This window comes from Acipenser ruthenus, chromosome 7, assembly GCF_902713425.1.
Source record: "Acipenser ruthenus chromosome 7, fAciRut3.2 maternal haplotype, whole genome shotgun sequence".
NCBI lineage: Eukaryota > Metazoa > Chordata > Actinopteri > Acipenseriformes > Acipenseridae > Acipenser > Acipenser ruthenus.
The window spans coordinates 56,121,759-56,136,050 of NC_081195.1; the positions used below are offsets into that span (position 1 = coordinate 56,121,759).

Sequence of the window (14,292 nt, forward strand, 5' to 3'; positions counted from 1 at the left end):
GTTCATTGTACAAAAACATGTTCTGTTATGGACTGTTCAATTGGCAACGTGTTCAAGTCGGTTTTTTTTTTCAAAAATACTGACTTGTTATTATTAATGTATAAACCGCAAAACAATTATTTCCAAACAGAACAGAACAAAATGATAAAATATTCATCTTCCTCGGCAGTTCGTTTTCAAACAGCTGTTGCCATGGAAACGGTATGTGTCAAGACGTGAAATGACGTGGAGTTGTTGTGGGAAACCGGGAATTGTAAATGTTACATATTTCGTTTGAAGCCTAGTTTGGACATTCTGTTTTACTGCTTAATAACACTCTAGTTAAAATCATATACTTACCTATCCTAGGACAGGAATGGTTTAATAGGTTCAATTTAACAATAAAAGGAAAGTTGTGGAAGATCTCAACTTTATGGTCAATCAAGCTTTACAAGTTTTTTTTTTTTTTACTTTTATTTTTACTTTATGTAATAATGTGAAAATATAGCTCAATTGAGTCTGTGTAAACTGTATCCATAGCAGTGCGTGAAAGTGATAAAATGTTTCAATAATCATGCCACCTAAGGGGATCAACAATAGGCCTATTTGTCGGCAATTGTATTGTATTTTGATGTTGTGTGACGGCAACGTTTTGTTTTCTTCTGCATATCTCATCTGCTAATTGTTTCAGTTATTTTTCCCAGACAGTGAATCATAGGTTTACGCGATTATTATTATTATTTTTGTGTACAGAAAAAAAAGCCCATTCTGCTTCCTGATGTAAGCTCAAGCAGACATATTAAATGGGATGGTCTATAAGTTATTTTCACAGTTAGGTGGTCGCCGGTGAGTTTATATATTACACAAATATACGTTGTTTCTATTACTGCGAACCGGAAGGGTGGGACGTGAATAGAAGTTCTGCAAACTTTGCGTCACTTTCGAATCATTTTTTTGCACTGCAAGAAAACCAGGAAGCAGAAGGACTTGGAAAATAATAAAATACAATTCTTAGGTTTCATGTTCTAATCGGATCATTATAAATGAGGTGTAGGACAAGGCGTTTAAATGTACCCGAGACTGTGTAAGGAGTAGCCTATTTGAACCTGAACTGAGGTGTTGTCGGTGCGATATTTATTTAAATTCTGAGAGTAGTTGGGGTTGGAACACTGAGGAAACTGAAGGACAAGTAAGTATAGCTGTTTATACGGGAGTCTAGGTAAGTTATATTGAATCGTGACGTGTTTAACAGACAGTTAAACCAGATAAGGTTTAATTTGGGTAGCTGATGTATTTTGAAGCGGTTTCACCCAGCAATTGTACTGTAGATAAGTACACAAATAATTCCTCATTGTTTAGTTTACTTGCTTTTTCCCCCTTTTTTAAGATTCCTTCGTGACTTTATTTTTAGTATTTAAACACTGACATTTAATGGGCTGATGATATTTTTGTTAAATTGTATGCCTTTTTAGTGTTGAATAATGTATTTCATTCATATTCTAAATTCTTTTATTTTTTTTTTTTAATTTCTAAACAGCTTTCATGTTAACACAGTAGTATTTAGTGAACAGGGTATAGGGTGCTGTACTCCTGCCACACAGTGCATCCCCTGTTACTGTCCCAGAGTTCAGGTAGTGCATTATTGAATCAATCAATAAAATACACTCATTAGTTAATTATAGTTGCTTTAATGTAGTGTTCATAGCCATGACTTTATGTTACTCTGTTTTATTTTTTTTTTTATTATTTATTTTTTTTGTTTCTATTATAAATCAGTGAAAGATGACTTTAGGTCTGTGTACTATTCTCTTTTTGGTGGAAAGTGTGACCCAAGTAAACAGCTCCTCAGCAAAAAATAAAATCACATGTCTTTCACAAAACAAAAAAATAGTAAGTTCTCTTTTTTATAGTAATGACAAGGGCATATTTATGTAGGTTAGTATGTTAAATACAATTATCTAAATAAAGTCAATGTACTTTTTCCATGGTAACCTTTAAACCTGCAGTAGCTGTTGGTACTTTTTAAATATGTAGGCTACATAATCAATTGCACTAGACACACAAAGAAATGTCAACAGCTAACATATAGGGCCCCATTCAAGTAATGGGATCCTCAAACATCATGCTAACTCAGTTACACCTAGAACACTGAAAAGTATCATTTAAAAATGTGTGTGATGGCTATTTTAAGTCTTACGTTGTATTATTTATGGTAAGACATACAGTATATTCTAAAATCTATGTAGGAAACTGAGGAGAGTCAAGTGGTAAAACAGTAAAATGATAAAACAGTAAACCGTTTCCTATTCACTTTATTTGATAATCTGTATGTCATCAGTTTCTGGCACTGTGCTTTACCTTTACAATGTGTACAGTGCATGTGCCTTGTGATTATCTTCATCATCATCACCATTGCTCAATAAATGCTCACCAAAAATGCATTGTAGTGCCTTGACTGTCATCAAGAATAGCTTTCAAAAATGTTAAAATGTGTAATTATAGCTTGTGGTTTTACAATGAATTAAATCAATATAATCTAACACTGACATACTGTACATAAGAGGATACTGTGATGTACATGGGCAGCCATTACACATTTCTTAACATTCAAGGACGTGGATACGTTAAAACACTTATAACTGGACAATTATTACCTAATATTGGTTTCATTTTTTTCATTATTGACCTCCCAAGATTTTGAAAGCTGAATGTGTGATAGAATTTGTGGGGATACTAAGCTAAAGGCACTAGATCACTCTTATTTATTGTAATGTTTAGACAGCTTGGGCCCCTGAGCCCTTTTATTCTTTATGGTTAGAACCCTGTTGTGTTGGGAATATACCTGTACACCTCTCGACTGTCCATTATCAGTAAGCCTTTTTTTTCTCACCATAGAAAACATCATTCAGTTGCGAAGCAGTTTTCTATTGTAGAGAGCTGGCAATGAGGGAGAATACTACTTTACATATATAGGAGGCAGCTGGAGGATCTGTGATGATCCCCATGTATGTAGGAGGATTGGAAAGTATGTTTTGAGGAATACATTTATTCAGCCTTGTCCGAAACAGAAATATGCTTACCATATTATCTTCTCTCTGTGTTTCAGAAGCATAACAAACTCACCCGTAAGGTGCCGTTTTGCAAAGAGGATGGAATATCCCACTCATTTTAACTGATACAATACTATCATGTTTAAAGTTTTCATTGTTCAAACACTATCAGGGAGGGAAATAGCAGTTTCACTCATCCCAGTTTCAATATGAGCTTGATTAACCATAGTGTATAGGTAATAAGCCCATAAGTTCATACTCACCATAGGCCATAGTAAAAGATAAAAAGGGATGTTTCATGTAGTTTCAGCCAGACTAATAACAAAGCAAGGATCAAGCCAGATATAATACAAGCACATCAAATGTATGTGAAATCATCCCTTATCCTTCCTTAATTCTTGATTTAAGCTTGAAGTTGTGTTCTTGTATGTCTGTCTTAATCTTGCATTTGTATTGGTCTTGGTGCTCGAAGAAATTGTAATGATTCAAGCCCTGTTAAATATTGTTGCTTGTTTGAAGATTCTTTTGTCTCAATACTCTGCTGTAGTTTTGCATATGAGGGCAGATGTTTGTCCACTAAAACCTATTTGATTTTCTTATAAGCAGAAGTGTTTGTGGGTTTATATTAGAATTAGATGATGTGAATGGAGGGAAATAAAAAAATATATATTTTGAAAAATAATCTATTGTGTGGAAGACACTATTTTTTTTTTTTTTTAACCTGTGTCCAAGGTGCGTTCAGTCAGAGTATATCACCACCGTTGACTTGTTTTAGTCTTGTTTGAAGGGGATTAGAAAAAAAGACTTTTACTAATGCAATGAAAACTCGCAGATAATGATTTTGCTACAAAGTTCTTAAGTTGATATGATGTCAGATAGAAGCTAAAGCTTTTCTTTAAATGCTCCTCAGGCTATAGTGTTTCAGTTCCATTTTTGCCAAGTCCCTCCCCCACTTAAAGCTTTTTGTCAAACTGTTTAAAATCATCAGACCATCCTACTGCACTTAGCCATCTTCTTAAAAAGGGGAAGTGTTGAAATCACTTTTTATATGCAAGACACTCAATTTAGTTTTCAGGTTAGGTTTTGATAGAATTGAATACGAATTCACAAAAATGTATAATGTAAACAGCATCGCTGTTTTGACGGTTGTCAATTTAATTATGGTAAAAATACAGAAACCATTTTTCCCCGTTATGTATGTAGTGGAATTCTACCAATCTTTCTAGAGGCTTGGGTTGTATCTGTTTTAAATTAAAGGCTTGATTTCTAATGCTTTGGTGTGTTCAGAGGTGGTTCTGCTATGTCTGGAACTTGGGATTGTGGCATAAATAATATAAACGGGTTAAATATTCAATTTTACCTGTAAAGCAATTATGAATTTCAAGCCTACTCTTCATGTCCTTTACATAATGTCAAAATCTCTGAAATGATATTGTCACACTCAGGAGAATGTTCTAATCTATGGGAATGAAGGAATTTAAAACTTGTACATCAGCTTTTTCACAAGTAATAATTACACAAAGATGAACTTGCAGATCACAAACAGATTTTTTTGTAAAAACAAAATGAGTTAAAAATATATATATATATATATTTTATAGGTTTAAGATTGGTATAAATAAACAATATTAAGGACCCTACACACTAGATGTGTTGTGACAAAATAAATAGAAACTATACTTTTGATAAATATCTTTCATATGACAGGCGACGCAGGGGAGACACCAGGGTGACATTGGAGCGACGCAAAATAAATAGGATTGAATCCTATTATTTATGGTTTCTTCATATACAGAGATGAAAGATCACTATGTAACACAATTTTTCCATCTGTGAGATTTTTTTATTAATGAATTTATGTGGATATTGGCATTTCTGCCTATTTTCTTGAATTTTTGTATGTAGCCAAAAGCACATACTTTACAGTAAGGGCAGATTGTTACTTGATTGTAATTGCAAAACAACCATTAGATTGCCTTACTGTACACACATTGCAGGTGATTTTAACTAAGGACAACGTCACATGGAAGTGTCTGTCCTACAAAGATGGGGATGCTTTGTTTTTGTTCACAAAAACATAGACAATACTAGTTTTTATGATGTACTGTTTATATCACTCAATATGATATGCACTCACTCTTTACATTTTTTGCTTATTATCAGTGCTTGGTATGTTAATTTCAGCAGGTTAGCTGTGTTGCTGATAGCTTATTAAGGTGGGTTAGTGAACAGGTTTCAACAGACTTCAGTCAATAGAATTTTCCAACAATTAGTCAGCAGTAACTAGTTGTTTTGGTTCATTGCCTAAACATTGTGAGCTATTACTTTAATCAGAGATTAAAATTTAAATTGATTATATCATACAATATCATACTGCATCCCTCACACCCACCTTTCAAGCCACACAAAGACAAGTATTGTAAGAGAAAGGTGTTTGTCTTGAAATACAGTGTGATGCAGCTTCAGCACAAATAGTTGGGAAAAGCAAAACTCATACTGAAGACTATTAAGTATTTGTGGCCCACTTGGCACCTTAAGGACAGACTTGTCATTCTGTTACAAGACTATGGTAATGGCTCATATTCGGTTCTTGTGAACACATTGTCATCACACTGCAAAAAGCTACTTGCTGAAAAGCAGACATATGAATTTGGAAAGGCGTTCTACCAGGTGGGAAACCCAAATACAAAAAAAAGATATCAGCCTCCAGGAGCTGCTGTTGGCAGGAAATACTGAGCAGACTAGCCAGACAGCTTTTCTGTGTGTTCTGACATGCACTGTACCAGGGAAAAACACAACCTAGTACTCTGAATATGGGTATGAAAAAATACATCAAGTCACCACGAGCTATGTCGACATAGCTTAGTCAAAACCAGAAAAGCAATTCTTGCCCAAGGATTTACTGTAGTTGCTTAGACAATCGGGTGTCAGTACCATACAAATAGCTTCAAATCACAGTCGTTAAAAAAATTAAATAACCAAGACCAAGATCAAATATAGGCAACAAATCCCTTTATGGAATCCATTTGATAAGCAAGGTTCTTTAACCTGAAGGTTTCATTATACTGGTTCTTATCACAATTTCAAGCACATTTTCAAAGTTTATTTTTTATTTTTATTAAAACTGTTAATTACTACAAAACGTTAATTATTTGATCAAAACAGTCTTTAAAACAACTCATAAATTAGATCATATATTTCTTGTTAAAACTACTGTATGCTACTGGACTATTTTAAGAGTCAAATGACCAAAGGCTTTCTTGGAATACCTATGGTTAGACAGTTTGAATAAACCTGCTTACTACTCGTGTTCTTTCTTAGGCATCTTCATAAATATTTGAACAATATCCTCCAATAACAACAATGCTGCGCTGCTGCTGAACCGCATACAAACTATATGACTTGATATTGAGAATAAGTTGAAGTATGTAATTTTGTTTACAGTATTTTGTTCTTTAAACCAATTCTTTCTTCACTTAATTTTGGTGAGCCATTAAGAAATACTGATAAGAAACAGGGTTTATGTACAGATGTTTGGGAAATTGCTACATTTTGTGGTTGAGGCCTGAGGAAATAAATAAGTTTGCTAAAAAATTAAGCAAATGGCCACTTCCTTTTTTTCTCACACTGGTCTACAAGGCATCTCAATAAACATGGGCCTTTAATAAGAATGTTAATTTATTGTACAGTATTTGCAAGAGATACATTTTAGGCTAGTTGAATGTTTTGGCTTTGAAGCACGGAAGCCCTATAAACTATATAAAAGGATGGGTTCTCTTTCTTTAAGCCTTTTTAGGTTAGTGGTGGGGGCACTTTCATAACATGAGTCTCCAGCCACGACGGATCCGCCTGAAACCCTGGCTGATTTCCCAGGTGAACAGCGGGAAGTACCCTGGGCTGCAATGGTTAGACCATGAGCAAAAACACTTCCAGATACCCTGGCGACATGCTACCCGCTACACCCCCATGCAAGAGGACGAGAACACAGTCTTCAGGGTAAGTCATTTAATTATTTCTGATGCGGTCAACACTAAAGGGATATTAATTCTGCACTGAACCGATGTTCAACATGAACCTCTATTGACACCGTCTGCAGTGGATTTGGACAGCTCAGTTCAGTGCTCCGATAGAGTGACACTCATGAGTCACACCAATCACGATACCAGGAGCTTTGTAAATAAAAGCGGAAGCCCTGTGTATGCAGCTGTTTTTAGACTCTATTAGTAGGGTAACTGTCACTTGCACCATTGATGAACAGAGGAAGAAGTAAAAAGGACTGCATGGATACAACCAAAATGCAGTTGATTTTGTCCATAAGATAATTTTACATTTTATTTCATAGCCATGATACTCTTTCTACTGCTCCCTGCATCACTGCTTATACAGGCAGTGGACAAAAAAATGGAAACGCCAATGTAAAGTCACTTAATAGGGCGTTGGGCCACTATGGTATCCCGCTCTGTGGAGTTCTCGGGGGACCGTTTTTGATGAAACTGGCTGCTCACGCCCCAGGTTGAAATTTGCAGTCAATTGATCTGCAGCTGCTCGCCTGTTTTGCCTTGCACTTCGAATTAATGCACGGATATAACGATCCTGGACTATGCACTTCCGACCACTGTTGTCCTTTGCTGATGATGTCTTTCCCTCGGAGTTCCATGCCGACATCACCTTAGACACCGTTGCTCGTGAAACATCAGCAAGTTGAGCTATCTTGATCACTGAAGCTCCTGCCAAACACACCCCAACAATCACCCCTCTTTCAAAGTCACTGAGGTCTCCTCTTGCAGCCATGCTAGCCATAATTATAGGCAACCAGGCCTGTCCAGCATTTTTATACATGACCCTAAGCATGCTGGGATGTTATTTGCTTAATTAACGCATGAGCCACACCTGTGTGGAAGCCCTTGCTTTCAATATACTTGGTGTCCCTCATTTACCCTGGTGTTTCCATTTTTTTGTCCACTACCTGTATATACAGTGCAGGGGCAGTAGGCTACATTTTTCCTCTCGTAAACTTTGTCTAGTGTTTTTTTTTTTTTGTCAGACAGCAAGCCAATTAAGTAAGGCCCCAAAAAAGGAAGTTTACGTTTTCTTGTTTGAGCTCTGATTCCTGGAGAAATAGGAGTTAAGGAATAATGTATTTTTTTGTTCACATAAATGTTATTCTATCATCCAGTTTTTCTTACAAAGTGCAACCCACGACTTAATTGTGGTTGAAAATCAGTAGAAATACTAACTAGACAAATATGAACGTCTGCTACATTATTCTGTAAGCATCAGGCTTCTTTTCAAAGACAACAGTTTCAGTTCAGCATTTACAGTTTCCTTTTTATCAATGAATTTTCGAATATCATTTCGGTTTCATGCTGTTTGCCATAGCTTCATATAAAGTTTGTAATAAACTGGCAACTCCAGGACTACAACAAAGATTGTTTGTTGATCATGTGTTGATCTGTTTTCATTAGAATGATTTGGATTCTTAGAATGATTTGGATTCTTGATTACAATATGTGGTGCATTAAGGCAACATTTCAACATGGCCCTGTAAAAAGGGTGTTGCTTTTTGTCATTGCGTTCATCTGAAAGTCTTAACCTCTGTACAAAAAGATCAAACCTGTTTGGAAAAGTGGTTTTGTGTCCCATTACTTTTTTTCTGGCACACAGGAGTCAACATTATTTATAACAGCTGTGTGGTACATAACAAAACAATGTTCCCTTAATTAAAAACTTGCATGTAGCATTCCAGTAGTCAGACAGATGCTCCATGCTTGAAACTGTACCAGGTTCCCTGTAGGAATGAACAACATGACAGTTGAGCTGTGAAAATGTCAGAAGAAAGTGCCCGTATTTACATGATGGTGTCCTCCCACCCACTTCATGACTCTTAGTTTCAGTTGTATTTTCCTTTTTGACAGGCCTGGGCTTTGGAGACTGGGAAATACCAGGAAGGCGTGGATGAGCCCGATCCAGCCAAGTGGAAAGCGAACCTGCGCTGTGCCCTCAACAAGAGTCGCGAGTTTAAACTGAAGTACGATGGGACAAAGGAAACCCCTGTTGAGCCATTTAAAATATACGAGGTGTGCGACCAGCAATGCAATGGAGGTAAAAATAAAGAGAAAAAAACTGTTTAAACAAAATACATTTTTCTTTTCAGTCTAATGTGGACAGCAAAACACAACTAGTACATATGAAGTGCTGCTCTGTTTTGCCACATAAACTTCAATACCCCTTTCTCCCTACAATTTGTTTTGTATTACTATTATAAGGGAATATTCTGTTTGGGCAGGTTGTTCTGTGCTGTTAAAACAACACGTTTCACCTCAGCATTTCAGTACCATTTTAATTTAACAAAACAAGCAGACAATTAGGGGGTCATGTGCAAGTTAGAAAAAGTTTGACAAGCCAATTCTTAAATTATTATTATTATTATTATTATTAGTAGTAGTAGTATTAATAATAATAATAATAATAATAATAATAATAATAATAATAATAATAATAAGCAAGATGTTATGCTAATAATGAACTTTGTGTCTTCTGATTATCTATCTCCTTTTTTTTTCTCTCCCCAGATGCAGCTGAAGATGAGGAAGAAGAGGTGAGATTGAAAAAAAAATTAGTCTGATTAAAAAAATTAGTGTGCCAGCTTTTGTTAGTTTATCCAATTATAACAGGTGAACTTTGATTGCCTGGTTAGGTTTATGGCAAGAGCTGAACATCTTATTTATGGAAAATAAAGTTGCTCTGGAACACCCAAACATACTGGGTAAAAAATTGTGGTATTGATTTAAAAATCTTAGAAATACATTGTTGCATACCATGAATTATATAGGTAAATGATATAGGTAAACACCATTCCAAATGTTTCTTTTGTCTTTCCGAACAATATCTTGGATGCTGGAATACAGAGTTGTAAAATGAGTGACTATTACAGTGTTCAGAACACCCTGCATAGTTTACAATATCCCTTTGTCTGTTGCCATTGCATGTGTTTAGTTGCATCAGTTTTAATCCATCATCAGATAACTTGTACTATCTGCAGTTAAAGAGTTACAGAACCCTGCAAGGTTTACGGGAAAAAACATTACGTTACCTACGTGTGTGTCCCATGTTGTCCGTATCGCAGCGTTATGTTTTTAAATGTATTGCTGACTTTTGAAAACTTCATTTTATGGTTCATAAGTCAACTGGACAGCACATTTCTCAACATTTACTTGTGAGTGTTTACCAGGAGAAAAAATAAATGTTTTCTGAGGATCACAGTGTATCCAGATCACGCTTCCTCCTGCAACAGTGCTGGTTTTTTGTTTCCACAGTACTTAATTTCAATCAGAGTGCAACATTGGTGCAAGGGGAAGCTCAGCCTGGATACACTGCAATGATTTGCTTCTTGTTACTGCGCTACTTTCCTTGTAATATCAATATTTTTTTTTTTATTTACAGCTCCCAAACCTAGGTGGCCTCTCTATTGGTAAGGACTTTTATGTAAATTTAAAGTTTTACAATAATGTAGCATCAATGTCATGTTGTTTGTCTATGCCTGGTTCTCTTAAACATTTAATTCTACACAACAAACTGTGTTAAATTGGGGGGGTTTTCATGTCAAACAGATTTCAAGACATGGTTCAAAGTACCCAATTTGAATGTGAAATTAATTGTTCTTCTTTCCAGCCCCCACCAGTTTCCCATCTTATCCACCATTCAAGCAGGAACTGCAGTTCAACCCCTGTATGAATGGAACTTTTGTTCCTCGCAGTCTTCCCTCAATGGAGCCAATGCCTTGCAACATCACCACCAACCCCAATGGCAATCTCGGTATAAGAGATGGTTCTTACCAAAGTGTGCCTGTGACTGCTAGTAACTTCCCTTTGCCAGAACATACAGTGGGAAACCTTGGACATGGAGGCTTTGCACATGCCAATACCCCGGCAGGTCATGTAGATATGGCACATGGAACCATTCCTGCAGAAACACTTCCTCAAGTAGAAGTACCTCCACAGCTGTGTATTAACGATCTGCTCATCAGTCCACATATGCTACCATGTAAGACATGTTTTCTATTTCCTAGACAGTAGATAATCTAACCATTGGCAGGAGGCCTCACAAGCGCTGCATATTGAATGATAAACCTTCAGTAAATATGAGATCTGTCAGGTTACTTCAGCTCAATAAATGTGGGATTAGGTGTCATATTCTTAATGGCATGGCATGGCAGACTAAAAATCAATACAACTCTGGATATGTGAACCCATGCTTCTGAACCAACATTGGGCATTGACAAATGTCTATGTATTAATTAATTGTCAGGTTAGCCAACACATGAGTGTTTGGGCTTCCTACACCTACTGTATATATTTTGCATTAAGATCTATTTTTGGAGACACTGTGAGTCCCATTTTTCTAAATTATTTTTATTCCTTACTCTCATGCTTGTATAATATAATACACCCCGGTCTAAATGCTGATCATTGTCAGAATATTGCTCTTGGGAGATCTTTTAGGATTTCTTACAAATGTTCGATCTGGAAGTATGTAATTGTGGAGTTTGTGATTCCATTGATTGTTTAAGTGTTGGCTGGCTGGTTGACTGCCTGCCAGTACTAATAAATATATATATATATATATATATATAAATATATATATATATATATATATATATATATATATATATATATATATAAAATAAATAAATAAATGTATGTTTTATCATCTTTGGATTTTAGTGACAGATTTAGAACTAAAATTCCAGTATCGTGGGAAGCAAGCTGGGACCTTGACTGTCAGTAACCCCCAGGGCTGTCGTCTGTACTACGGTAACTTGGAGCCCATGCCAGACCAGGTGGAATTGTTTGGGCCTGTGACGTTGCAGCAGGTGCTGTTCCCTAACACAATGGAGATTCCCAACGAGAAGCAACGTTACTACACCAACCAACTACTGGACGTCATGGACAGAGGCCTCATTCTGGAGATCCACGGACAGGATATCTATGCCATACGCCTTTGCCAGTGTAAGGTATACTGGTCTGGACCAGGAGTCTTGGAGGAAGCTGGGCCCAATCCTATCGAAAGGGAAAAGAAAATCAAAATATTCAGCTTGAATGACTTCCTTCATGGTGAGTAGTGCTCACCTTTATTGTGAAAAGTGAGGATGTGTTTGTTCAGTTGACCTAAACTGTAGCACATTTAAATACGTCCGCTGTTAAAATTATTAAAATAGGGCCCTTCCTGTCAGTTTACATACAATAACTTTGGAACACATGGGTGACCAAATAGATCAATAACTATGTAGTACCTGGTTCTAAGGTTTATCTAACATGTCCTGAATTTTAGCAAGAGTCGCCCGTTTCCCTTTACTCGGCTACAATGTAAACCAACTGTGCTACCAAGAATGCAATAAGTTTCACATTCTATAATTCCTGGTATGCTCTATTATGTCACATAGAAAAAAATAAAATAAATAATACCCCCCTAAAACTGCAGGAACAGGATAACGAAGGAAATCAAATATACATTGAGTCTCTTCCCTGACATAGAATTGCAGTAATAATTACTTAACTTGTACTGTATGCTCCAGCCAGGTAAATCTGCCAAGTAAATTTGTCTAATGGGTTTATTTTTCCTTACAAAAAGATAATGGCTTATGGTAGTATGGTCACTGATTGATTGATTGATTTTTTTTTTTGATTTTTTTTTTGTGTGACAGGACTGATCCTGTATCAGAAAGGAGAAACTAACGCCCCACCTCCCTTTGAAATATACTTCTGTTTTGGGGAGGATTGGCCGGACAGGAAACCAAAAGAGAAAAAGCTTATTATTGTCCAGGTAAACACACTGACAACAGCCTTTCCAAACCCATAATAATGTTTAAACCAACAATATGAAATTGAGAGGGCTCTGCACAGGAACCAACTGAAATTGTAAATCTTTGCTATTGTGAAACATATCTGTCTCTTACACTTTTTAATTTTTTAATTATAGGGCCTATAGTCACATGAATGTGTATTTTCACAAGTGGCAAAAAATATTGAAAACAGTTTTTCAACCAAAATAAAACACTATTCTATTGCAAAAACGTTTTAGTTTTGTTTCGGTTAACCATTTTTTTTTGCCCTATTCTGACTCAGGTTGTCCCTGTGGTTGCTCGCATTCTGACCGAGATGTTTTCTGGTGAACTGTCATGGTCGACCGACAGCATCCGCCTGCAGATCTCCAATCCAGACCTGAAAGACCAGACGGTGGAGCAGTTCAAAGAGCTTCACCGGATCTGGCAGAACCAACAGACTCAAGGGCAGTGGGGCGTGCAGCAACCTGACCTCCACTAAAGAACAGAATACACTTGACAACAAATAGCTCTTGCAAACGGATATATGCTGATGATCGATATGTAGTAGAGAAGGATAAAAACAATTGAACATAAACCATACTGATCCAAAAGACTTAACAGAAAGAAGAAAAAAAAACAGTATGTACTGAACATGTTGGCAGATCAGCATGGTTTGCCATTTGTAATAATTTTAAAGTACGACCCTCTTTTGGCACCAGTTGTTTTGCCACTTCATTTTCTCTTTTAGATGGTGTGAGTGTTCAAATCAAAGAACTTGAAAATTGTGGACAGTCCGCACACAGCCCAAAGCTGATCTCTTGATTTAAAAAAAAAAAAAGGTACGAGTAACCTTGAGGACAGCAAATGTATGAAGTTATGAACTTTATTTTTTAATAATGTTACTTGCCTCCAGCAAGTGAAGTGTAAAGGAGTGATGATAATGAACCATCTGCTAGTATTTTTAGTGCCCGATATAATGTTCAAAGCCTCTGTCTCAGGTCTGAATTTTTTTGTCAGCTGCTGCAATGAATAAGTTTATTTTACTCATTGTTAAATTATTTCTTTAATGGCACAATATTAAGATATAGTTCAGTAGGGTGGAGGGTGTCTGTAACTATTTAAATTCAGAAACATTAAAACAAATTATGTGACAAAAGTAAAATAAGACACTGCCTACATTTCAAGAATGTGATCAGTCTTTTTTTGCCAACAGATTTACATTTGGAATTCACTGAATCATAGAAATTAAATACTTCTCATTAACTAATAAGATAAGTCTTGAGTTTTTAATTATACTGGTAATAGCAACCCAGGCCCTAAAACAATAAAAAAAACAAATGTTGATCTCTTATCTGGAATTACTGGAAGTGTCTGCTGAAATCCGAGCAATGCAGTGGTGTTTGCAGGAACCGCTGATGTAATATTGACAACTCATTTGTG

At 36.1% G+C, this 14,292-nt stretch overlaps 1 protein-coding gene across 5 annotated transcripts; it reads left to right on the forward strand.

Moving 5' to 3' along the window:
- The first annotated feature begins 839 nt into the window (after positions 1 to 839).
- On the forward strand, positions 840 to 13,895 carry LOC117415964 (interferon regulatory factor 5-like). 5 transcript variants are annotated; one of them, XM_034026940.3, is made up of 9 exons: positions 840 to 6,453; positions 6,817 to 7,025; positions 8,945 to 9,131; positions 9,602 to 9,627; positions 10,473 to 10,500; positions 10,701 to 11,072; positions 11,753 to 12,142; positions 12,733 to 12,851; positions 13,154 to 13,895. In XM_034026940.3, exons 2-9 carry the CDS (start codon positions 6,852 to 6,854, stop codon positions 13,349 to 13,351), a joined length of 1,494 nt encoding a protein of 497 aa, XP_033882831.1. In that variant the 5' UTR covers positions 840 to 6,453; positions 6,817 to 6,851; the 3' UTR covers positions 13,352 to 13,895. The 5 variants fall into 5 exon arrangements, with proteins under 5 accessions (XP_033882831.1, XP_033882830.1, XP_033882832.1 ...); XM_034026939.3 differs by having other exon boundaries at positions 840 to 1,198; XM_034026941.3 differs by having other exon boundaries at positions 840 to 1,198; positions 6,826 to 7,025.
- The last annotated feature ends 397 nt before the right edge of the window (positions 13,896 to 14,292 follow it).

Coding starts and splice junctions, on each gene's coding strand:
- LOC117415964 (XM_034026937.3), top strand. CDS start 6,852: ATGAGTCTCCAGCCACGACGGATCCGCCTGAAACCCTGGCTGATTTCC. Junction 9,132..9,601: donor CGACCAGCAATGCAATGGAG/GTAAAAATAAAG, acceptor TTCTCTCCCCAG/ATGCAGCTGAAGATGAGGAA. Junction 9,628..10,472: donor CTGAAGATGAGGAAGAAGAG/GTGAGATTGAAA, acceptor TTTTATTTACAG/CTCCCAAACCTAGGTGGCCT.